Source organism: Peromyscus eremicus, chromosome 16_21, assembly GCF_949786415.1.
Source record: "Peromyscus eremicus chromosome 16_21, PerEre_H2_v1, whole genome shotgun sequence".
In the NCBI taxonomy this organism is placed as follows: Eukaryota; Metazoa; Chordata; class Mammalia; order Rodentia; family Cricetidae; genus Peromyscus; species Peromyscus eremicus.
The window spans coordinates 59,643,348-59,668,341 of NC_081432.1; the positions used below are offsets into that span (position 1 = coordinate 59,643,348).

Below are 24,994 nucleotides of genomic sequence, written 5' to 3' on the forward strand. Positions count from 1 at the left end.
AGTGGGTCCATGTGCCACACGATAGACATCACACTCTATCTGTTGGGGGCCTAGCCCACAAGGGGCCTTCAGTTGAGTCCTAGAATTTGAGCAGGCCCCTGACCATCCCTCCCCACCCGTTTCCACCTGTCCATACTTGGTGTCTCCTTCATTAGCACATTCCTGGTCTCTGCCTTTTGGTTTAGAATTAGGTTTCCTGGCTCAGTGGACCTTTCAGAGCCATGTCACTAGATGGGGACACAAAGACAAAAGCATGATGGAACAGGCCAGAGTTGAGCTTTATGAGAACTGTTTGGACTCCACATAGATATCCAGACTGCCCTCCTACAGCATGAAGGGCAGGTCCATGTTCTTCTCACCCGTGCCTACGTAAATGTAGCCATAGTTCTTGGTGCGGGGAGCGTGGTAGAAGGTGAGGCCTGGCCAGAGCAGGCTGCGGAGCACCACCAGCGCGTTGCCTCTTTCCATCTGGATGCTCCAAGACCCTGGAGGGGACAGACGGGCTGCCTGGGCTGCGGTGCCACCGTGAAAGCTGCTGTGCTGGTTGACGGGGCCATTTTGTGGCTCATGACAGGGAAGATAATGGAGAAGTGACCCGCCAAGTCAGGGCTTAGGAGGTCGGCAGACAGAGTGGCTCCTTTCGCTTGCACTAGAGTAAATCCCCATGACCTTGAGCCTCTGTTCTGAGATGGATGGGACAACCAGGGGCCCAAGCTGAAGCTGGCCATGTCAGGCCTCCCACCTCAGTGGTCTTCCCAACTGCTGGGAGGTGGAGCCATGCTTGGTGGGAGGGGACATCAGCTGCTGAGTCTGCCCGATGCTACTCTAGACACAGCAGCTCAGACCAGGCCGAGCTGTGCAGCCAGGACTTGGCTGGAAGAGCCTGATCCAGCTCCAAGGGAGGGAGCCGCTGTGTGGGAGGAAGGAGCCTGGGAAAATCGCCTCTGGATGTAGATCTGGGGCTTCTATTCCCCTGCGCACCAAGGCCTCTCCCCCAAACCAGCCACAGCCCTGCCAGGAAGGCAAATACTTTTTAAAGGTTTTGGTGCAGGACCAACCAGTTACGCTCTGAGGGCTGTTCTGGGGCCTTCATCAGTTGCCAACTCAGCCCCGTTGCTGGCTCCCGCCACTTGAGCTCCCCACAGCCTACCTCCAACCATGGCCCACCCTGGTCACTCCACACCCAGCAACCTCACTACTCGATCCCCACCCTCTGGGGGCCACCCTGCATCCAGAAAGCTGGCCCCTGTGTAGCTAGCTGTCTGCCCTGGTCAAAACCAGAGCTTTCTGGAAGCATGGAGGTCTGCTGCCCCGGCTCCTGACTCAGCCACGCATGGGACAACGAGGTGGAGGCTACGCCATGGTTTGTCATTGCCCCATCAGCAAGAGGGAATCAGAACATGTATAACAGGCCCTGGCTGGAGCAGCACCTGGCCAATAGCTGTCCTCTGGGGACCTGAGAACCTTGGTGGCTTTCTTGGTCACAAGTCTCTAGAAAACAGTGTTTGGTGGGAGAAGAGGATGGATTATGACAGAACAAAGTGTTTCAGGTCCACTGTGTCTGGTCCTTGACAACAGGCCCAGGAGTCTACTATTTTCTAGCCTTGGTCACCCTCCCAGAGCCCAGAGCATCCACAGAGACCTGGTCCCTCCTTGCCCTTGGAGCCCACAGCTTCACAGCCTCCTTGAGATAAGCAAGACCAGTCTCTGATCGCCCTGCCCACCCAGGGAGGCTGGCCTGCAGCTTCCCTTGCCCCAGTGCTAGCCGGGAGAAAACAGCCTAGGGTCTACCCCACCCCCACTGCAGACAGATACCCTTCAGTTCAGCCAACAGCATGGTGGCATGGGGTCCCTCACACCAGCATGTCTGGTCACCTCTGGCTTCCAGTAGATGGGGAACAGAGACTGGGGGGAGTGGCCCAGGCCCCGTGATACAGGAAAACTGAGGAAGTTAAAGAAACGTGGAACCCGAGCAGGACAGGGCCAAGCAGGCCAAAGGGTGCCAGCCGAGTTGCAGCATGCCAGGGGCCAGCCTCCCCGCCTTCCCTACATTCCTGTCATGCTCCTGTCCGCTCATCCTTCCTGGCTCAGCTCATCATCCAGAACACACACACACACACACACACACACACACACACACACACTCTCTCTCTCTCTCTCTCTCTCTCTCTCTCTCTCTCTCTCTCTCTCTCTCTCTCTCTCCTCTCTCTCTCAGTATGTGTGTTGGCAGACACATACCATGTATCTAAGGAGCCAGGCACTCACGGTCACCTTCACCACCGTCTCAAGAGCAAACATGGAAAAACTAGGCCCAGCTAGCTACAGTCCCAGCTAGCTACAGTTGCCCTTTGAAGGTAGGAAGTCGCCTGGTGGGACAATTCACAGCCCCAGGTCTCTCCCAAGTCTCCTCAGACCTGGCTTCCTGGCTTCAGGTATCTCTCCAAAATGCCTGTGCTCTGAGGCCGGGGAGAGGATCAACCCTGAACTCAGCAGGGAGCCTTATACAATTGGCAGGAGGTCCTCCTGGGTTTCCTGATCCCGAGGTCTTACCCACCCACCCCCAGGGTGGAGCCCCAAGCTAAGGACCTTCACATTCTCCTGCTACCCAGGAAGAAAGGCTGGCATAAGGGAGTGTGGGGGCCAGCCTCCGATCAAGCTGTCCAGGGCAGCAGGTGGCCTAAACCTCAAAAACTTCATCACACTAAGAAATGGCCAGGAAGGACTGGAGAGACGGCTCAGCAGTTAAGAGCACTGCTACTCTTACAGAGGACCTGGGTTCGATTCCCAGAACTCACAGGATGGCTTACAACCATCTGTAACTCTAGTTCTAAGGAATCCGGTGCCCATTTCTGGCTTCGATGGCATGCATGTGGTACACACATGAAAGCAAAATACCTATACGCATAAATAAAAAATGAAATAAAAAATGACCATGGGCTCCTGATGGGAGAAGCCACCATCCCCCTTACCACAATGTAGAGTCAACCCTCCTAGAGGCTGGAGGACAAAGGAAAAAGATGCCCCTGGTGTCAGCCACCAATGTAAGTGAGCGGTGGGTAGCAGGGCCCCTGGTCAGCCAAGCTTACAAAAGACTTAGGCAGGCAGAGCCACCTGCACGCTCACCCGTAAGACTGCTACCACGCTGCCCATTCTCTTCACGCTGCCCGTCTCACCCTGTACCGTGGAGTCCCACCCTAATCACCATCTCCACCCCAGTATTTAAAGGCCACTGTCCAGGCTACAGGACTCTTGCTGCCCCCTGCTGTCCAAACTGGGCATTGCCACTGAGTGTTCACTGGTGGGACCCCCAACCTGTATTCAGCCCTTCCTGCCAGCTCTGCACCCCCACTCCCTGACACCTGCTGCCTCTTCTGCCCACTCTTCTGTGCTCCTGACACCTTCCAGCCCGTCTCAGTCACTCTCCTCAAACCTTCCTAACACAGGAGAGCTGTCTCTCTCATTCCAAGGGCACCAGAGGGCTGGGCAGCTGCTCCATGCTCTGCTGACAGAGTGGAAGGTTAACCACTATTGAATGGCAGAATACCACTGAGGAATCTGGCCGCCGGACCCACTGCCCTGCCTGCCTTCCTGTGCAAGACCAAAGTCAGAGAAGTCCTAGCCAGTGCCCTGCACCCATCAGGAGGATGAGCCTGTCAGGGATCCATCCCCACAAAACTGTCCATCCCAGGGCATTACAAGGCAGCTCATTGCCGAGATACTGGCCTCAGGCGACATCCCTCCCCCTTATCTTTCACCGAGGCTGGTCCAGAGAGAAGCTGTGAGCTCCATGCCTGTCTCTGTGGGCACAGAGGGCAAGAGGCCCCAGGACAAGACCCACTTCAACCACAACTGCTCAGAGGTGGCAAGCTGTCCTGAATGCTTGCTTCAGACTCAGAAAACAGTTCTCCTCCCTAGGCAGAAAGAGCTAAGGAGCTACAAACCCCACTCCTTTAGCCAGGCATGGTGTTCCAGGGATTCCTCCAAGGGTTCTTGTCCCCATCCTGCAGCCCAGGGCATCACTATTGCCATCTGCCAGGCAGGAGAGCCACCCAGCAGCTCATTCAGCTAGAGAGAGTCTAGAAGGAAGCCGGAGTTGTGTCTGATAAGTGAGATCCATCCTGCCCTGTTCACTTTCCTGCTGGTCCCAGAAGCCGCCGATCCACTCTAAGCCCTCACTCAAGGTAACTTGGCTCTGGTGCCCCCATGTGGCGGAATCCAGCTGCTCAGGAGCATCATCCTCCAGCTGCTGTCACTGTGCTGGCCTGAGACAACCTGAGGGCTCTCTTGCCCCTTCTCTGTCCTCCTGTGCACATTGCCTTATTATGTGCATAAGATGTGCATATGATGTGCACACAGACCTACCTGCAAGCCTCCACAACTTCTCCCACCAAAGCTTTCCAGGAACTCCTGGGCCTGCCTCAAATCATCTCTATGCCTTTTTTTTTTTTTTCCACTAGAAATATTTTTTTTTAATTGTGGTTTTTGGCTGAGTGTGGTGGCACATGCCTTTAATCTCAGCACTCAGGAGGCAGAGGCAGGCAGATTTCTGTGAGTTCGAGGCCAACCTGGTCTATAGAGTGAGTTCCAGAACTACACAGAGAAACCCTATCTTGGAAAAATAATAAAATAAAATCAGGGTTTCATGTAGCTCCGGCTGGCCTAGAATTTACTATGTAGCCAAGGATTACAATAAACTTCTGATCCTCCTACTACATCTCGACACCTTGTCTTCAATAAGAAGAGGAGGGGAGAACGGTTGTTACCAGAGGTGGGTTGGATAAAAGGAAGTATGGGGTTACGTCTTCAAAGGACACAGGAAATAGAATGATGGTAGATAGGAAAAATACATTTAAAAGGTCTATTGTAAAACATGGTAACTATAGTTAATGATGAACATATATGGATGAAGATATACATGGAGATAGATATATAAATACAGATGCATTTGAGATAGGGCTGTGCATTGAATCCAGGTGTCTGGACTTACTTGCAGGTCTATCCCACCACAGCTGGCTTTATATTTTACTCCTAGGAAACACAATGAGAGCAGACAGGTGTGCTCCTTGCAAAAAACAAAAACTATCTGGCCGGGTGTGGTGGCACATGCCTTTGATCCAGCACTCAGAAGGCAGAGGCAGGAGGATTTCTGTTCGAGGCCAGTCTGGTTTACAGAGAGTTCCAGGACAGTCAGGGCTATACAGGGAAACCCTGTCTTGAAAGAAAAAAAACAAACAAACAAACAAACAAAAAACCAAAACACAATAAAAAGTGGTTGGAATAAAGTTCAGAAGTGCATTAAAAATAACAACAACAAATCTGCTCAAATACTCGAGACCCTGAGCTACTTACTTCCCACCTCCCTGCTGGATAACACAAGTGGAATGTCTCAGACCAGACTCTGGAGAAGCCCCACCCTCAAGAGGTCATAGTGAGCCACCAATGCCCGCCCAGGTTCTCAGTCCCAGCCTTGGAGAAAGGAGAAAGGTAGTGATTGGCCTACTGCTCTGACCTGAAGGCCAATCCCACATCCTGAAGATAATGGCCTCTTACCTTTGGGGATGTCATACTCCAGGGAGTCCATGAAATCCAGAGAGGGGTCCAAGTCTGCCTTCTCGAGCAAGGTCTTGTTCTTCAGATCAACAGCCTCCCTGAAGTGGAAGTATGAGCTGAGCTTCTTGATCTCAGACAAGGGCAGGCCTGAGAGGAGAAGGTGGGCAGGAGAAGAGTTAACCCAAAGCCCGGGCTCCTTTCTCCTGGTTCTGTCACCAAGGAGATGGCTGCACAGGCCTCTATCCACCAGACAGACAGCCCAAGCCAGAAAAGGGAGCTTGTTCCCTCTGCCCGTGCTTGACCTGACCTCCACCCCACCCCCCAAAAAAGGAGCAAGGAGGGCCAGTGGCAAGAAGCAGGTAACTCTGACCCAGGAAAACCCAGGTCACCATACGCACTTCTACATCTCAGGGTCCAGTAACTGAGAACCCGTGTCAACTGTACTGGCTAGTTCTGTCAACTTGGCACAACTTAGAATCACCTGGAGAAAGAGTTTGTTTGTTTGTTTAATTATTTTTTATATTTTTGAGACGAAGTATTACTATGTAGCTCTGGCTGGCTTTGAACTCACAAAGAGTTCCTCTTATTTTCTGTTTTTGTGTATTCTCTGAGCCAAATTATGTAGTCACTAAGAAAGAATACATGTTTTTGTCTCTATTTCTAGAAAAAAAGTGTAAAAATTGTCTCTGCCTCTGCCTTCAGAGTGCTGGAATTAAAGGCATGAACCACCATGCCCAGACTGGGAGAGTCTTAATGAAGAATTATCTAAAGAAGTGGTTCTCACCAGGTGGTGGTGGTGGTGCACGCCTTTAATTCCAGTACTTGGGAGGCAGAGGTTCGAGGCCAGCCTGGGCTACAGAGCAAGATCCAGGAAAAGGCACCAAAGCTACTCAGAGAAACCCTGCCTCAAACCAAAAAAAAAAAAAAGAGGTTCTCAACCTGTGGGTTGACCTTTGCAGGTTAAATGACCCTTTCACAGAAGTCACATATCAGATATTTACATTATGATTCATAGCAAAATTACAGTTGCGAAGTAGCAACAAAAATAATTTTATGATTGGGGGTTACCACAACATGAGGAATTGTATTAAAGGGTCACGGCATCAGGAAGGTTGAGAACCACTGATCTAGATCAAGTTGGCCAATGGGCTTGTCTGTGGGGAATTATCTTCATTGTTAATTGATGTGGAAAGACTCAGCCCATTGTGGGCAGTATCGTTCCCTAGGCAGGGAGCCCTGGACTGTGTAAGAATACAGCAAGCTAGCCGAGCATAAGCAAGCAAGTAGGTGTGCTTGGATGTGCTCATTTCTCTCTGCTCTTAACGGCGATGTGAGCAGCTGTTTCAGGCTCCTGCTGAGATGGACTGTACCCCTCCTTCATGATGCTGCTTCCTGTCAGGGTACTGTGGACAGCAGCAGAGTGAAGTTAGGGCACTAACCAACAGCAGCAGGCCAGGAGACCCATCCTCCCAGGTGCTGGGACACAGCCACTCTTCTCCTCGGAGGGCAGATGCCCTGGTCCCCCAGACATGTTCAACAGAACCTTAGCATCTCCTGCTCTGAGAGGATCCACCGGAACTCACCTTCAAAGGTCCGATTGACGTGGGTAACTCCGAAAGGAGTCTTGAAGAGGGCCCCTCGGGGGATGATGGCTACAGCTTTGTCAATCTGGTCGATAACAGACACCAAGCGGGTCTCTTCCTTGATTTGGACCTGAGAAGACAGGAGAGGAGCACCCTGCCAGGATATTGTGCCTGCTCACTTCAGATGTGAGGACAGAGCTCTGCATGGTCAATTCTTTCCCTACCAGTTGGGCCTGAGACCTGGGTTATGCTGAGTAAGCATTTGTCTTCCTCGGGGGGGGGGGGGTGTGTGTGTGCGTGTGTGTGTGTGTGTGTGTGTGTGTGTGTGTGTGTGTGTGTGTGTGTGTATGAGCATGTGCGTGTGTGTATGAGCACGTACGTACGTGTGTGTGTGTGTGTGTGTGTGTGTGTGTGTGTGTAGAAATGGCTCAGTGAAGCATGTGCAAGCCTGATTCTCTGAGCCAGCCGGGAACACATTAAAAAGCTGGACACTTGGGTACAGTGGCACACATCTGTGACCCCAGCACTCCTGTGGAGAGATGGGAGGCAAAGAGAGAACGGCCCAGAAGCTCACGGGACAGCTAGTCTAGTGTAAACAACACAGCGACAGAAACTACAGAGACTTCGCCTAAAAAAATAAATAAATAAAGGGGAAGGGGCTGGAGAGATGGCTCAGAGGTTGAGAGCACTTGCTGCTCTTCCGGAAGCTCTGGGTTCAATTCCCAGCACCCACATGGATGCTCACAACCATCTGTAACTTCAGTCCCAGGGAGTCCGACAGCCTGCTCACAGAGTACACAGCAGACCTTACACTGAGGCAAAGCACTCACACATAAAAGAAATACATTTTCTTCTTTAAAGTGCAAAGAGAGAGCTGACTCCCCCAAGTTATCCTTTGACCTCCATACTTACACCATGGCTCATACTTGCCCAAACACACACACACACACACACACACACACACACACACTGACATAGACATAACACACACACCAACACACACACACACACACCCCAACACACCAACACACACATACTGACATAGACACACACATACTGACATAGACATAACACACACACACCAACATACACACACACTGACACAGACACACACATACTGACATAGACATAACACACACACACCAACACAGACACAGACACACACACACACCAACACAGATACACACACACACACACACCAACACAGATACACACACACACACACACCAACACAGATGCGTGCATACACACACCAACACAGATGCGTGCATACACACACTGACACAGACACACACATACTGGCATAGACACACACACCAACACAGACACACACACCAACACACACACACCAACACACACACACACCAACACACACACAGTGACACAGACACACACACATACACCAACACAGACACACACACACACACAGACACACTAATAATAATAAATAAGATTTTATATATGTATGAAAAAAGTATGCTCACTGTACATTATTTGGATAATATAGAAAATCATATCAAAGGGGATTAAAACTACTCATTATCCTTCCTCCCAATCACTAACATACTGATACACTTCCTTCTATTCTTTATGCAAAGTTATGCATATTTTATGCATCTACTTAAAGTACGATTGGGATCACAGTTTAGGTAGCATCCTTCCTCAGGCTTGCCCCATAAGGTTACTAAACCTTACACAGAGGTAAGACAGTCCACTGCATCCACATCAGGGCCAGCAGGAAGGAAAAGGAGCAAGCTGTGCTCAACGCAGAAGCCTGCGGACAGAGGCAGCGGAACTCACAGAGGTACCCATTGTGGGGCAACAAGGGAAGGCAGAAACTAACATTCAGAACATCCCGGCCCAGCGGCTGTGAATGCCACCTTAGTGACTCCAACAAGCCTGCAAGAGTAAATACAGTCAGCCTAGCCATACACAAAGAGAACCCGAGGTCAGGAAAGTGCGTTTACCAGCTGAGAGGTGTGGCTGCCACTGCCCAACAGCCTAACACAGACTTACGACGTCACCCAAGTCCAAATGCAAGGCTGGGTTTTGAGTCCAGGTTTGGTTTAGCTGAATGTGGGCTTCCTACTTGTCGACCCAGTGGCATTTCTAGGAACTGGCCCTTTAGATAAAGTGCACACATTGGAAATGACGTCGGTCCAAGGCCACTTGGCATGACATGTTTGTCAGAGCTGAAACCTGGAAGCTACTTTCCATTAATCAGACTCTGTTTAAACACGGGTCCTTTCACACGCTGGCACAAAAAGCAGGGTGGCTGGTTGGGGTGCGGACGGTCTCTGAAAAACATGGCTTCATGAAAAGAGCATTGTACAGGGCTGTGGACACACTACACCGCTATTCTAGGTTTCCAATTTACTCTGTTTTATCGCTTTACACATACAGATGTTTTGCCTGCATATACATCTGTGCACCATGTGCATGTCTGGGGTCCACAGAAGTCAGAAGAGTGTGTCGCGTCAGATCCTCTGGAATTAGAGCTATAGCGGCTGTGAGCCACTATGTGGGGCTTAGAATTGAGGCAGGTTATCTGCAAGAGCAGCAGGCGCTTTTAACCACTGAGCCACCTCTCCAGCTCCGCACTGCCACCTTTTCATTTTATTAAGGAAAAAAAAACCCACATACACACACATAGAGAGCAAGGGTTTCCTTGGCACTGGTGTCTGGAAATAACACCCCACTCTTTGTAATGGAGTCAGACCCCCGAGGATCATGGGAAAATGCAAGTTTGGGATGCTGAGCCTTGGATTGTACCCTTTGAGCTCCTGGAGGGCAGTAAGGCTGCTGATGAGGGAGAAGGATCTGGACTGGACAGGGACACATATGCTAAAACGTTACATAATGTCCCCTAGAAGAAGGGTTTCCCTGCCCAGCAGGCAGGGAACAAAGGAAACTTTATTACATCCCTTTTAGTGTCTATGACTCAGGAACCATGTGGTGTATTATCTAGTAAAATTAAGATTAGTTCAAAAGGGCTGGCCAGATGGCTGTGGGTAATGTTCTTGCCATCAAGCCTAATGATCTAAGTTCAGACTTTAGAACTTCTATGGAGAAGGAGGGAATTGACTCCCACAAGCTGTCCTTTGACCTCCACGGGAGAGCCCGACCCCACACACACACACGAAATAAATAAATGTACTTCAACGGCAGAGTGGTTGCCCAGAATGTATAAGACCAAGTTTTGATTCCTAGCACTGTAAAATAATAATAGTAATAAAAACAATGATCAGCAGCGCAATGTTGACACTTGCCTTTAATCTGCACTTGGGAGGCAGAGGCAGGTACAGTCTACTTTACTGAGCGAGTTCCAGGACAGCCGAGGCTACACAGAGAAACTCTGTCTCAAAAAGACAAAATAATAATAATAACAAAACAAAATGTGCATGTATACACATTCCTGGTCCTCAAGGTGCAGCACAGACCCCTCTCCCCGGTCCCCATGTGGAGCCAGGCTTTACGGGAGCTGCCTATCCACTCTCCTTGCCCTGGCCCTCAGCTTAGCCTTAGCTCCATTGTCCTTGTCTCCACCACCTGGATGGTAATGAACCACCTTTGTCATGCTGTCAGAATTGGCAGCAGCAAAGCCCCTAGCCCCGGGGACTCAGTGCACACCGAGGCAGTAGTGATGGTGGTGACAACAGATAATCACAGTGGGACTTGTTCTTCTTTCTACCAGGCTGGGATCTGCTAGCTTCTTATGTGTATGAGTGTCTTGTCTGCATATATGTCTGTCCGTACACCACTTGTGCATCTTGTGCCCACAGAGGTCAGAAGAAGGCATTGCATCCCTTGGAACTGGAGTTACGGTTGTAAACTTCCATATGGATGCTGGGAATGGAAGCCAGGTCCTCTGGGAGAGCAGCCAGTGCTCTTAGCCACTGAGCATCTCTCCAGCCCTGGAACGATGCTCTTGTATTGGGTTAGTCGGGTTTGACTTGTGAGGCTGGGAATACGAGGGCTTTGCCTGCAGCGTTCACAGTCTCCCGTTGTGCTGACCCTCAGACTTATGGGCCTTTGCTCAGACCCTCCCGGCACCCCCACACCCCTGCACTTACCACCACCTCTTCATCGAAGACCTTCTCACCCTCGTTCACCTTCTGGAGCTCAGTGTGTTCATACTCGTGTGAGGGATCCCCCATGAAGCGGCCACTCACCACAGCGGTCTGCGTAGCCATCTCCTCTGTGGCAGGGGGCAAGAGGCTCCACTCTGTGCAGTTCAGGCTGCCAACAACATCCACATCACCCTGGATTCCAGTTCTCCTCACTCCCACCACTTGCCCTTATCACAGGCTCAGGCAGCCAAAAGCTTTGCAAACACCTTCATCCCAGAACCTTTTAAAGCGTCTGGTATAGTCCACCCTTACATTTGATGCACATTTACTTTTGTGTACTTTTCACTTGCTTTAAAATATTTTATTTGGAGCCGGACGGTGGTGGCGCACACCTTTAATCCCAGCACTCGGGAGGCAGAGGCAGGCGGATCTCAGTGAGTTCGAGGCCAGCCTGGTCTCCAAAGCGAGTTCCAGGAAAGGCACAAAGCTACACAGAGAAACCCTGTCTCGAAAAACCAAAAATAATAATAATAATAATTAATAAATAAATAAATATTTTATTGGGGGGGCTGGAGATATGGCAGTTAGACACACTTGCTGCTCTTCCAGAGGACCCAGCACCCAAATGGTGGCTGTTCATTCACTGTTTATCCTTGAAGGAAGTCAGGAAGGAACTCAAACAGGGCAGGCACCTGGAAGCAGGAGTTGATACAGAGGCCACGGAGGCTGTGGAGAGGTGCTGCTCATCATGGCTTGCTCAGCTTGTTTTTTTTTTATAAAGATTTATTTATTTTATGTACGAATGCTCTATCTGCATGTACACCTGTATGCCAGAAGAGGGCATCAGATCCCACTAGAGATGGTTGTGAGCCACCATGTGGTTGCCAAGAATTGAACTCTGGAAGAGCAACCATAACCGCTAAGCCATCTCTCCAGCCCAGCTCAGCTTTCTTATAGAACCCAGAACCACCATCCAAGGGATGGTGCCACCCACAGTGGGCCGGGCCCTCCCCATCAATCACTAATTAAGAAAATGCCCTACAGGTTTGCCTATAGCCTGATTTTATGGAGGCATTTTTTTTTTATTTATTATTTTTAATAACTTTTTTACATTCATTTTATATACTGACCACAGTTTCCTCTCCCTCCTCTCCTCCCAGCCCCTCCACTTCCCATCTACCCCCTCCCCATCCACTCCTCCACTTCTCCCTTCTCCATTCAGAAAGGGGCAGGCTTCCCATGGGCTTGAACAAAGCGTGGCACATCAAGTTGAAATAGGACTGAACCCCTCCCCCTGCATCAAGGCTGGGCAAGGTAATCCAGCATGGGGAACAGGTTCCCAAAAGCCAGCTAAGCATCCGGGACAGGTCCTGATCCCACCGCTAGATGCCTTACAAAGAGACCAAGCTACACAACTGTCACACACATGCAGAGGGCCTAGGTCGGTCCCATGGAGGCTCCCTAACTGTTGGTCCAGAGTCCATGTGCTCCCATGAGCTCAGGTCAGCTCTCTCTTTGGGTTCCTCTGTCATGACTTTGAACCCCCCCCCCCCCCCCCCCCCCGGCTCATTCAATCCCTCCTCCCTTTCTTCAGCATGACTCCAGGAGCTCAGTCCAGTGTTTGTCTGTGGATCTCTGCATCTGCTTCCATCAGTTACAGGATATAGTATCTCTGATGACAATTAAGGTAGTCACCACTCTGGAGAAGGCCAGCTCAGGCACCCTCTCCACTATTGCTAGGAGTCTTAGCTGGGGTCATCCTTGTGGATTCCTGGGGGTTTCCCTGCACCAAGTTTCTCTCTAACCCCCAAATGCCCCCCCATCAAAACGCTTCTTTCATTGCTCTCCCTGTCCCACCTCCAACCCGCCTCCTGCACACCGCCCACCCAACCTGCTCCCTCAAGTTCCCATGCCTCCATGCCCCCCTCCTCAAAGTGGATATTAGGAGTAAAGTATAGGATAGCCAACCTACAACCCACCGCCCCAGAGAGGCTAGATAATGAGGAGGGCCCAAGGAGGGATGCTTGGATTTCTCTGGGAGGCACTTTCTTAATTGAGATTCCCTCCTCTTAGATGACTCTGTTTATGTCAAACTGACGTAAAACTATCCCAGCACTCAGGAGGCAGAGGCAGGTGGATCTCTGAGTTCGAGGCCAGCCTGGTCAACAGAGCAATTTCCAGGTCAGCCAGGGCTATACGGAGAAAGCCTGTCTTGAAAAAACAAGAAAACAAAAATAAGAGAAAATGCTACTGCACCCACCATTCCCTGTCTCCCTTTGTACCTGGCACCCATCCATCATGTAACCGATGTGGGTGTTTAGTCTGACCCTGTCATATGGCTCCCAAATATACACTGTAACAGAAGCTCCATGAAGACAAAGAGTTTGTCACACCTACTTTCCCAGGCAGACTGAATTCCTGGTGCCTAAATCAATACATAGCCTGTGGTAGGAGAAGGGAGCTCAACAGAGGCTTATCCTACGGCCAAATGAGTCTCACATCTCTTTATCTTTAGCTCAAATGTGGATTCCCAATTGGTATTTAATGTGCCTCATCACGTTTTGCCCCCAGACACCCCATACCAGTCACTCTGCCCTCCCACTGACTTTTGTTAGGTTTGGTTTGTTTGCTTGTGGGCAGTTTTGTTATTTAAGGTAGGGTCTCTCACTGTAGCCCAGGCTGGCCTTGAACTTTTTCTGCCTCCGTTTCCGGAGTGTGGGATTACAGACCTGAGCCGGATCCTGATGCCTGGATTCTCAGTAGTAAGCGGGGCTGACACTTAGCTGCATCCATGGGATGGACCAACAGTGAACTCTCCACCTTCATCCAAGCTGCCACAGTCTCCCTCTTTAATTGTTTCAACTGCCTCCACCCCTCAGCTACTTTCCCTTCAAACCCTCACCTCTAGGCACCGCAAAGACCCCTAAATGCTCACCCCCACACACACACTTCTAGACCACTGCCCACTCAGATCTGAGCAGGCTCTTCTAGCTTATAGCCCCTTTGGTGTCTCCTGGTGGCCTGTGGACAAAGTTCATAGCCTTGACTTGTCCAAACATGCTGTCAAGTTCACTTCCTGTCTCTCCCCCAGACACTCAAAGCCTTCTCTACTCACAGTGCAGGAGGGGCATGGGTTTCTGATCAAGCTTGTTTAGCTATTCTCCAGAAGCCCAGGACTCCGGGTATCTCTATATGTACACCTCAATTCTAGCTTTTCTTTTTGAGACAGGGTCTTTAATTTTTTAAATTATTTTGTGTGAGTGATTTGCCTGCATGTCTGTACATGCACCTCACGTGTGCAATGTCCCCAGAGGCCAGAAGAGGGTGTTGGGTCCCCTGGGACTGGAGGTATAGATGGTTCTAGGGATTGAACCCCAGGTGTCTAGAAGAGTAACCAGTGCTCTTAAGTATTGCGCTCTCTCTCCAGCCCCAACACAGGGTCTTATGTAGCCCAGACTGGCTTCAAACTCCATATATATATTATCGGAGGCTGCCCTCGAACCCCTGAATCTCCTTCAGTGCTGGTTTGAGGCATGAGCAGGTAAATGAAGGCCCCAGATAACTGCAGCTTGGATGCATTATACAGTGGTAGGCTCCCTCATTGTCCTGGGGAACGCAGGAAGAGGCAGGAATGGTCCTATATGGTAGTCTTACATTGCAGAATTTCCCCCAGAGCTTTCCCCATTCTACCAGTCTTCCAAGAGCACTCCCGCTGCAGAGCCCGCATCCCCGTGGGAGACGCTTCCAAACACACCGCCAGAGCGTCTGACTTCTCCAAACCAAATCCGGTCCACAGCTGGAACCTGAATTCTACACTAAGTTGCCTTCTCCAGGAACTCTCCCTCTGTTACGAACGCATCTACACCAGTTTCTCTTATTCCTCCAGGCTGACAACCCTTCCCCACCCCCAGCCACTTTTCAACCCCGTCAGGGTCCACAAGACCCTCACAGTCCCCAAGCTCTTCAACTGTCCTTTTCCTCCGGCCCCGCCCATAGGCGACTTTTCAGTGCTTCTAGGGCAGGTCCTGCCCACCCATCTCTCCCAGCCACAGCAGCACCCACCACCCTACGGTGTTGTCCGGCAGCGTCGCCTGCCACAGGGTCGCCTCACCTGTAGAGTGTCTTGCGTGGTGCGAGCTGGTCCTCACTCAGGCCCTGTGCGATGTAGTAATCCGCAACAAGACCGAGGATGCGGCCCCAGAAAAGGACCCGAGCAAAGCGGTAATCGCGCTTAACCAGCAGAAGGGACGTGAGCAGGGAGGCTCGACGGTCCGGGCTGAGGCCCTGCCCACTGCCAGACGCCAGCTCCAGCGACAACAAGAGGCTATCCGCATCCATCAGGCCAGCAGTTCTCCTCCACGCTAGTCCGACGCTAGTCCGACGGGTAGAAGCCGTCTCCATGGAGACCCTGAGCCCCGCCCCTCTCAGTCTAGCAGGAAACAAAATCCCACCCACCGGACCGCCCATCTCTCCAAACCCGCCCTTTCCTGGAGCCCGGGAACACACTAGCCCTTCCCTCCTCTGCTGCGCGGTCCAGACGTCTTTTATCTTTCTGGCGCCGCGGCTTCGCCATAGGAAGTGCTAGACCAGCTCCACACATACGCTCCACATTAAGTCCTATGCTCCACCTATGCCCGACAGGGACTTGGGAAGAAAATCAATACAAAGCCCCGCCAAGGGCATTAGTTGTATTGTTTCAGCCCGGGCATATCACTTCTTGGCCTGAGAATTTTATGAAGAAGCAGGAGTTTCTGACACCCTCTAAGCCCACCTGAAGCCAGGTTTCACCAAGTATGCTCTATCCACTCTGTCCATTCCAGTTTTCACCTGAGAGCTTTTATTCCCTGGACTAGTGTGAGAAAAAACTAGACAAAGAAGTAAGATATAGGACCACTCCTTGGAAAAGGATGGTATGGAAAGGTGACATTTTCCAGGGGTGGTGGCCCACAGTTTTAATACCAGCACTCAGGAAGCAGAAACAGGCAGATCCCTGAGTTCTAGGCCAGCCTGGTCTACCTAACAAGTTCGGAGCCAGCCGAGGTTCAAAGTGAGATAATGTCTCAAAAAAAGAAGCCACTACACATGCATAACAGCTACAGCCTACATGTACATGACCTTGGGCCCCACAACTGTTTAGACTCAGATGGAAGACCAGCACCCCACTATTGGTGGGGCTCTGCATTCCCCAGGCTAACCCACTGCTGTTTAACTTCCACTATGGAGTCCCCAGACAAAATCAACAGATTCCTTGAAGGCTTGTTTCAGGGAAGTTAGGCTTGGTTTGTAGTGACTGAGCTTTTTATTTCTGGATTCCTTCAGGGAAGACTCATGAAGTTAAAATGCTCTGGGCCTCCACGCCAAGCCCATAGAGAAACGTGTCTAAATCACTCAGCTAATTGCTTTGTTTTGATTGCCTGAGCATTGTTCATCATGGCTTTTTAAATGAGCACTTGAGGACAGCTGACCTGGCTGATAGGTCTTTCATCTCAAAACAATTTATGGCCCCCATTCACAATGTCCCCACTCTCTGGTCCCCCCATTCACAACTTCGCTGCTCTCTGGCCCCCCTATTCACAACTTCCCAGCTCTCTGCGCCCCCATTCACAACTTCCTGCTCTCTGGTTCCCCATTCCCAGCTCTTGTCAGAACGCCTCCACCATTTCCTGCCCTACTTTGGCAATATAGCACAATTCTTCTGTAAAGAAATACTATAAAAAACAACAACAACAACAACAGCAACAACCAACAGTCTGGCTGCTGGGATACTCATGAGGTGATTTCAATACAGAATACAGCTCAAACACTTCGTTTTCACCGGTTCTGGATTTACCTCAGAAACCAGAATCAGAAGGAAGGGGGAGTCTCAAAGCTTTGTAATGCGCTCATTTGGAGCAGGACTAAACCCTGGCTGTTCCAGAGAAAAACCACACTAACGGCCCAGCACAGGGGAAGCAGTTGCAGGCCGGTGAACAGGTTTGAATCCATGCTTCACCACGCAGGCGAACCCATCTCCCCCAACCTCATCCATAGTGGAGCAGGTGTGAGACCAAAACAGAAACAATCTATCTTGCAAGTTAATGTGAGACCAACAGGAAAAATAGACCTTCCAGGCTAAGGGCTCTGTTTGCAGTGAAGACAGTCAAGAATAAGTTTGTTTGTCCTGGGTTAAATCCTTGCAAGTTTTCTATTTCTAATAAAGAATAAGTTCCTGTTTGTCCTGGGTTAAATATCTGCAAATTAAAATTTCTGCTTATAATTAAGTTCCTGTTTCTTAGATCTGATGTAAACTGCAAACCATGTTTTTGATCTACACTAAGCTTGTGACCCCATGCACATGATGTATACCCTGACCCTTGTTCCTCCCCTTTCTAACAATGGATAAGAGCTGACTCTCTCACCCTGTGAACACTTTCTCTCTCCTAGAAAAAGGGCCTCAAGAGGCCCACAGGGGCTGCTCTCTAAAATCCTGACTTAGGGAAAGGCAGCCAGACTGGCCAGACTGGCCAGTCCCAGCATATCCCAAAATACAGCTTGCTTTAACCAGACAATCCTGGACTTGGTTTTTCTCCTCACAATTCTCATGTTTAACATAGTAACACATACATGTAAGTTAACATTAAATAATGTGTATAAGTACCATTTATCCTTTTTGGTTTTTTGAGACAGGTTTCCTTAATGTAGTCCTGGCTATCCTAGAACTTATTTTGTGGGCCAGGCAGGCCTTGAACTCACAGATATCTGCCTGTCTCTGCCTTTCAAGTGCTGGGATTAAAGGCATGCGCCACCCCCACCCAGCCTTGTGTGTAAGTCCTGAACATAGTATATAGACACAAGGAGCCTGGGGCAGATGCACGAACAAGACTGTGGGAATGGCCTCCACTGTGGTCATGGCAGAGGGCCATACTGAAGTATGTAGAATTGAAATGCCATCATGCCTGCACGTGGAATTTACATACTTAGGACATGAAGGTGGGAGAGGTCATGTTATGTAGTTGGGGAAAGCAGAAGGGGGAGTTTGGGATGAATATGATCAAAAAGTGGCGGGGGGGGGGGGGGGGCTTGCCACAGGCTCCCCAAGACTAAACTTTCAGCTTCCAAAACATTTGCAAAGAAACAAAGTAAAAACTTAGCCTGGTAGCCTATAACCCTAGTAGGCAGAGGTAGGAGGTCAGGAGCTCAAGTTCTATGCCATATATCAAGTTCAAGTAACATGAAACTGTTTCAAAAACAACTTTTTTAAGAAACAAAAAGAAAGCTTAGTATATGTGTTACTGTGTCTCAAGCACTTCACCCACATCACCCTAACATCTTGGCACATGCACCTCCCTCAGCAGGGTGGATTTCTGTCCTGACTTGCTGCCAGGAGTGAGGGAAGGGCCATTTTGCCCAGAGCAATGGCAGCAGCCATCAGGCTGTAGAGACAGGCTGGACAGAAGCTCTGGGAGGTCAGAGACACAGGGAGAAAACCCCTCAGAATTCTGGGGCTGTCTGGGGAGCCTGAGCCCACAGTTCTGTCTGGTTCTGGGAAGAGCCTCTTGGCTTTCTGTTTTCAGCCTACTCTCTTTGTCCCCTTCCTCTGAAATTTGTTTCTCAGATCTGAAGAGCAGAATTGATCCGGTTTACCCGAACCACTGAGACTTCAGAACAGCTGGAGAGGTTGCAGGGCCTCACCCCACTCAGCTCCCGGTGCTGGGCACATGGCACACATTGACCTAATCCACAGGTGACTTCATTAGCCTGAATACTACAACACCCTCTGGTCCCAACTGACCACCAGCACAAGCTGACACTTGGCTCCAGGGACCAGTTTTTTAATAGGGCTGTGGTTCCTGTTCTCTGAGCTGGAACCATCTTTGTGGGGGTCCTCTGCACACTCCTGCAGCCCATCTGTTTAGAGTCCACCACAGACCAGGCCCAGGACAGACTGTTCCCTACGTCCTTGGGCTCTCAGTGAGTGGCCTGCCAAGCCAAGTTCCTTACCAGGATTTTGCCTCCAGTAAAAGTGACCTTTGCTTTGAGCATACAGAATTTAAGGGTCAAAGATCAGATAGTATATGTGTCAAGAAAGAACGTTGGTTAGAAGTTAATGGATGAGAACTCTAGGCCCAGCTCTGTTATCAACTCCCTCCTAGAACCTTAACCAAGTCACTTAAACTCCACAGACCGGGACTGATAAAGAGGAAAAAAGTCACAGGTAAAAATCTTGGACCCCTGAAGTAGAAAAGCCCAGGCAAAAACAAATGCTTGCCATTGCAGAGATGCACACCAGCAAGTAAATTCTGAAGAGGATGAAGATCACAGGTATAAGGCTAACCTGGGCTACACCTTTAGTGCCAGGAATGTAGCTCAGTTGACAGAGCATCTGCCTACCATGAAGGAAACCCTAGTTTCCAACCCCAACACCAAGTAACCCTGGTATGGTATGGCAGTACATGCCCAGGATCCCAACATTTAGGAGGTAGGGAAGGAGAATTAGACAGTCCCGGTTATCCTCTCCTACACCCAGCACATTCACAGCCAACCTAGGATACATAAGACTTTCTCAAAAACAAAAAACAAAACAACAAAAACCCCTGGGCCTCAAAGCCAAACAGTCTAAGTCAAAAGTGTTAGGAAAATTTAATACAACTCTATTCATTTTGTATTTAAATTCATGAGTCACACCCACATTATGACCCTGGTAACAACAGTTCTGAAGTCACACATAAAACAGAGAAGGGCCATCTCCATGCTTTCTAATCTCAGACAGAACTACTGGGCCCAGAGGCCTCTGGAGTCAATCGTTGATTTGGGGGCTTTGCTTGATAATGATTATCACAGTCATGGCCACATACCATCAGTCCCGAGGCAGTCTGGGGAGAGGAGGCATACTGCCGGGACAGAGCCTTCCTCCCTCACCAGGAAGCAGCTTCAATTCCAAACAAGAGATGGGTGCCTTGGCAGCAGAGGGGAGAATTCAGCCACTGTCCTCATTCAGTCACTCATGGAAACCTTTAAGTGTCACGGGTGCCTGGAACCAAACGTAATCCTCAGAAGCCACGGCTGGGATGGAAGTTCTGCCACAGGACAGCGTCACAGTGAGTTTGTGGCCCCGGCTGGGCACTCGGTAGTTGAGCTTGGGTCGAAACCAATCTTCTCCACAGTCACGGTGCCCCTGTACCATGACAATGGTACCCATGAGCGGAGGAGCCTGCAGCTCACTAAAGGCATCGGCCATGAAGATGGCTCGGAAGAGACGACGCAAACAAGCCGCTGTGCTCAGGCTCTGGTCCACGCTAAAGGGGGCCAGCCGGGACAAGTCAAGTTCGTAGAACTCCTTGGGGCTGAGGGCGTTGCCTCCGAGAAGGATCAACACTCGTGGTACTAGTGTTCGGGCAAAGAAGTCCTCTAGGTGACTGAGGACACTCTCCAGTTCTGCCAGAGCCTGTTGACATTTCCTGCTGCTCACCTCAGTGGCGATCCGAGGTTTCTTCCTTGCGGTGTCCTCTGACTGTAAAGACAAAGAATGATGGGAGAAAAGGACATGGTAGAATGAAGTGAATGGCCTTTGGAGGAACCCATGGAGATGTGTACACAAACAGGATTTCTGATACTGGGTTCTATCAGAAAGCATTAAATTGAGGAAAATGTATACACCGTACCAACTACAATTCTCTGCCCTGAATAGGAAAGATGGTATTGAAAGCTGGAGGGCATCACAATATAAGCAAGAAAATAGTCAGAGGGAGGTGAGATGGCTCAGCAACTGAAGGGGCTTGCTGCAAAGCCTGGCAGCCTGAGTTCAATCCCCAGAACCCAAGTAAAGACAGAAAAGAATGACTCCCTTTGACCTCCACTGTAGTATACACACACACACAGAGAGCAATAAAAAAAATTTTAGAAAACAAATAGTAAAAGACTTTGTGGCATAGACAAAGGTAGCAACTTTTTGTTATACAGGGAGTGTAGGAATGAATAAGGATTACTTGGTTTAATCAAGATAATTCTAGAGTAGGTCTTCCAACTGAACACATGGTTACTGAGGCCAGAGAGATGGTTCAGTGGGTAAAAGCACTTGTTCTGCAAGCATGAGGGTCTGGGTTCAAATCCTCAAGACCCAGGTAAAAAGCAGCATCCAGCATTGTGTGGCAGAGACAAGACAGTCCCGAGAGCTTGATGGTCAGCCAGGCAGCTAGGCTAAATGTTCAGCTTCTGATTCAGTGAGCCCCTATCTCAAGGCAGAGAGCAACACACACACACACACACACACACACACACACACACACACACAGCTATTAATACATGCTTCCCCCTAAAATACAGAGTAAATAAATTCAGTAAGGGAAGGAGGAAAAGAAGTGAGTTAGAAAGAACTCCCTGTAGAGAAAGAACTAAAGAATATACAACGTTGGCCAAAGGCAAGAAGCTTCAGAAGATAAAAACTGGATGGTCCCCACCCCACCAAATTGGGGGGGGGGGAGAGTCAAGAGAGCTGACTATTAACCGCTAGTAAAGGAGACAAGAAGCAAGTCCACGTTGCAGAAGCCCAGACAGGACAGGCATGAACCCTAGACAGGACAGGCATGGCAGAAAGCATGGGGTTGGAGCTGAACAGGAACCCGTGGGAGGAAAGTCTCTGGGGAGAATTTGTAATTCTATAGTTTGGGGGGTTTGTCTTTTTTCTTTTCTCTTCTTTTTATCATTTTTTAAGATAGGCTTGGGCTGGAGAGATAGCTTAGAGGTTAAGAGCACTGGCTGTTCTTCCAGAGGTCCTGAGTTCAATTTCTAGCAACCACATGGTGGCTCACAACCACCTGTAATGAGATCTAGTGCCCTCTTCTGGCATACAGGCATACATGCAGGTAGAACACTGTATATATGATAAATAAATAAATCTTTAAAAAAAAAGACAGGCTCTCACTATGTACCCTGGCTAGCCTGGAACTGCTTATGAAGACCAGGCTGGCCTCGAACTCAGAGATCCACCTGTCTCTGCTAGGTGCTGGGATTAGGGCTCCATAACTGGCCCTCCTCTACTATGTTCGGTGAGTTTTCCAAAGAGATCACCAAGTTCTCCTTAGAGTTATCAGCTTATAAGGCCCAGGCATCAGACAGTGGTTTATCATGAAATATTCACCAGACAGAATAAAAAGTTCCAACATAAACAGCAAACACCAAAAGTCAAAAGAAACAAACAGGAAAGGTATTCTGGGAGAAAGACCCTGCAAGTAGCAAGGAGGAGTGGGAGGGGCCCTTAAAAAACAAAAACAAACAAACAAAAAACAAGAGAATCATATGGTCCTGAAGGACATGGTGGCTATAATCCCAGGACCCAAGCCAAAGTGGAAGCAACATTGAAACTCACAAGCTCTGGGCTGGAGAGGTGGCTCAGAGGTTAAGAGCATTGGCTGCTCTTCCAGAGGTCCTGAGTTCAATTCCCAGCAACCACATGGTGGTTCACAACCATCTGTAAATGAGATCTGGTGCCAACTAACTAGCCAGGCGGTGGTGGCACACGCCTTTAATCCCAGCACTCTGGAGGCAGAGCCAGGTGGATCTCTGTGAGTTAGAGGCCAGCCTGGTCAATAGAGTGAGATCCAGGACAGGGACCAAAACTACACAGAGAAACCCTGTCTCAGAAAACCAAAAAAAAAAAAAAAAAAAAAAAGATCTGGTGCCAACTGTATACATAATAAATAAATCTAAAAAGAAAGAAAGAAAGAAAAGAAGAAATTCACAAGGAAAGGCCAGGTGTGGTGGGGAAGTTAAAGCAGGCAGTTCTCTGGCCTGAATTACATAGTGAAATCCTGTTTCCCAAAAATAAAAAATTGTGGGGGCGGTAGTGGCACACACCTTTAATCCCAGCACTCGGGAGGCAGAGCCAGGCAGATTTCTGTGAGTTCAAGGCCAGCCTGGGCTACCAAGTGAGTTCCAGGAAAGGCACAAAGCTACACAGAGAAACCCTGTCTCAAAAAACCAAAATAATAATAATAATAATAATAAATAATAATAATATAATAAATAGATTTAAAAAAATAAAATAAAAATAAAAAATTTAGAGGGCAAATTCACGATGTCCTCATACAACACATAATAGGAAGAGTCTCAGAAACAGAACAAGAGAAAAGGAGAGACCACCAAAACCCAAGTGGGGAGAAAATGAGGAAAGGAAGCCTTTGCAACGGCCTAGGCTTCCACAGAAGCTGAGGATTTCTTAGATCACTTTGCTACTTGGCCACCATCTAAGAGCCACGAAGCCTTCCCACCAATTTTCTTCCAAAGCCCGCTGCCCCCCCCCGCCCCCCCGCCGTTGCCCACCTGGGGAGAAGATTTTCGGTAGAAGTGCTTAAGCTGCTCATAGGGCAGAGGGAGCTGTTGGCGTTGGTACATGACGTGCTTTAAAAGTTCACAAGTAAACTGACAGCAGCCTTCCTGGCTCACAGGCCCAGGGAACACCACCGGCACCAAGTCTCTTGGGCAAAAGGGCTCCGAAGAATTGGAAGGTTCCTGGGCTGACGTGATGACGATCTCAGGATCTACCTGGGGAGCATGAGTTTCTTCCGACTTCTCATACCAATCCAAATCTAGTCCGTGAATGAAAGAGTAGAGGGAGAGGGGGATCAAAATCAACACCAGTCTCCTAGTTCCCAGGGTTCACATCGGCAGACACCCCCATAAACCCTGGACAGTGACAGGAGACTTGATGCTGGCTGGGGGCGACTAAAGTGACATCGGGACAGGAGGGGGCTTTCGGAGGCAGAGACTAAGGCTTCACTATGAAGTGTGGAGTGAGGGCCAGCACACCCAAAAGGGCACGACAGGAGAAGCAACTCCACCCAAAGCGAGGAAGTGACCCACAGAGCCAGCTCGGGCCGGGACCGGGGGAACCAAGGAGACGGGGAGGAACCGCGGAGAAAGCGCCAGCCGCTAAAGGCCTCCGGGGAGGTCGCAGCAGGAAGGAAACAGGCCCCGGGGTTCTGGATCCCGCGCCTTACCGGGGGCGGCCGCAGGAGGCAGCTCAGAGGGAGCCTCTGGCCCGGGCGCAGCCATACTTCCCCTGCTTAGTCGCCCTGCGGTTAAAATAGACGCCGCGCGGAGCATCAAGGGAAGTTTAAGCTCCACTTCCGGCTCCTACGGGCCGGAAGGGACTCTGTGCGGCCTCTGGGTGGTGGAGGTTGGGGTTGGCTCAGTTGAACCACACCCTGGGAAGGGCACGCTTGGCCCTCCCCACCTAGGCGACCCTTGGGGCGGCCTTCCCAAGGGCGCACCCTTTCTCGCCAGTTCACCTCCCTGCGCGCCTCCTCGGTGCCAGGCCCTGTCCTAGGTGCTGGAGACGCAGCCGCGGTCAAAGCCATCTCCCGCCCTATTAGACAGTGGGCGTGTGCAAGGGCTGTGGGGAAGAGGGACACCTGCCCCAGAGCGGGTTGGGGCAGGGTTAGGTAGGGTGGTCCCGGAATGTGTGCCCTGTGACCTATAGGTAAAGTTAGCTAGGTAAAAAGGATGAGCCTATTTGAGAGCTTGAGAGACAATGTTCTCTGTTCAAGGACTAGAAGAAATTCATATTATAAAGGGTTAAGGCTTTGCCGGGCGGTGGCGGCGCACGCCTTTAATCCCAGCACTCAGGAGGCAGAGGCAAGCAGATGTCTGTAGGAGCGAGTTCCAGGACTGCCAAGGCTAACAGGGAAACTGTTTCAAAAACAGCAACAAAGACAAAACAAAAAAAGAGTTAAGGTTGTTTTTTTTGTTTGTTTGTTTTTTGGAGGGGGGTTTGGTTTTCCGAGACAGGGTTTCTCTGTATAATGGCCCTAGCTG

General features: G+C 49.9%; 2 protein-coding genes across 2 annotated transcripts; both read right to left on the minus strand.

The window, feature by feature from the left end:
- Positions 1-259: 259 nt before the first annotated feature.
- Positions 260-15,612, minus strand: Rsph9 (radial spoke head component 9). The gene is made up of 5 exons (XM_059243944.1): positions 15,315-15,612; positions 11,207-11,372; positions 7,134-7,263; positions 5,551-5,697; positions 260-485 (listed from the first exon to the last, which is right to left on the minus strand). Exons 1-5 carry the CDS (start codon positions 15,602-15,604, stop codon positions 325-327), a joined length of 894 nt encoding a protein of 297 aa, XP_059099927.1. The 5' UTR covers positions 15,605-15,612; the 3' UTR covers positions 260-324.
- On the minus strand, positions 11,259-24,937 carry Mad2l1bp (MAD2L1 binding protein). Its single transcript, XM_059243945.1, has 4 exons — positions 24,178-24,937; positions 23,501-23,766; positions 20,038-20,693; positions 11,259-11,372 (listed from the first exon to the last, which is right to left on the minus strand). Exons 1-3 carry the CDS (start codon positions 24,281-24,283, stop codon positions 20,181-20,183), a joined length of 885 nt encoding a protein of 294 aa, XP_059099928.1. The 5' UTR covers positions 24,284-24,937; the 3' UTR covers positions 11,259-11,372; positions 20,038-20,180.
- Positions 24,938-24,994: the final 57 nt, after the last annotated feature.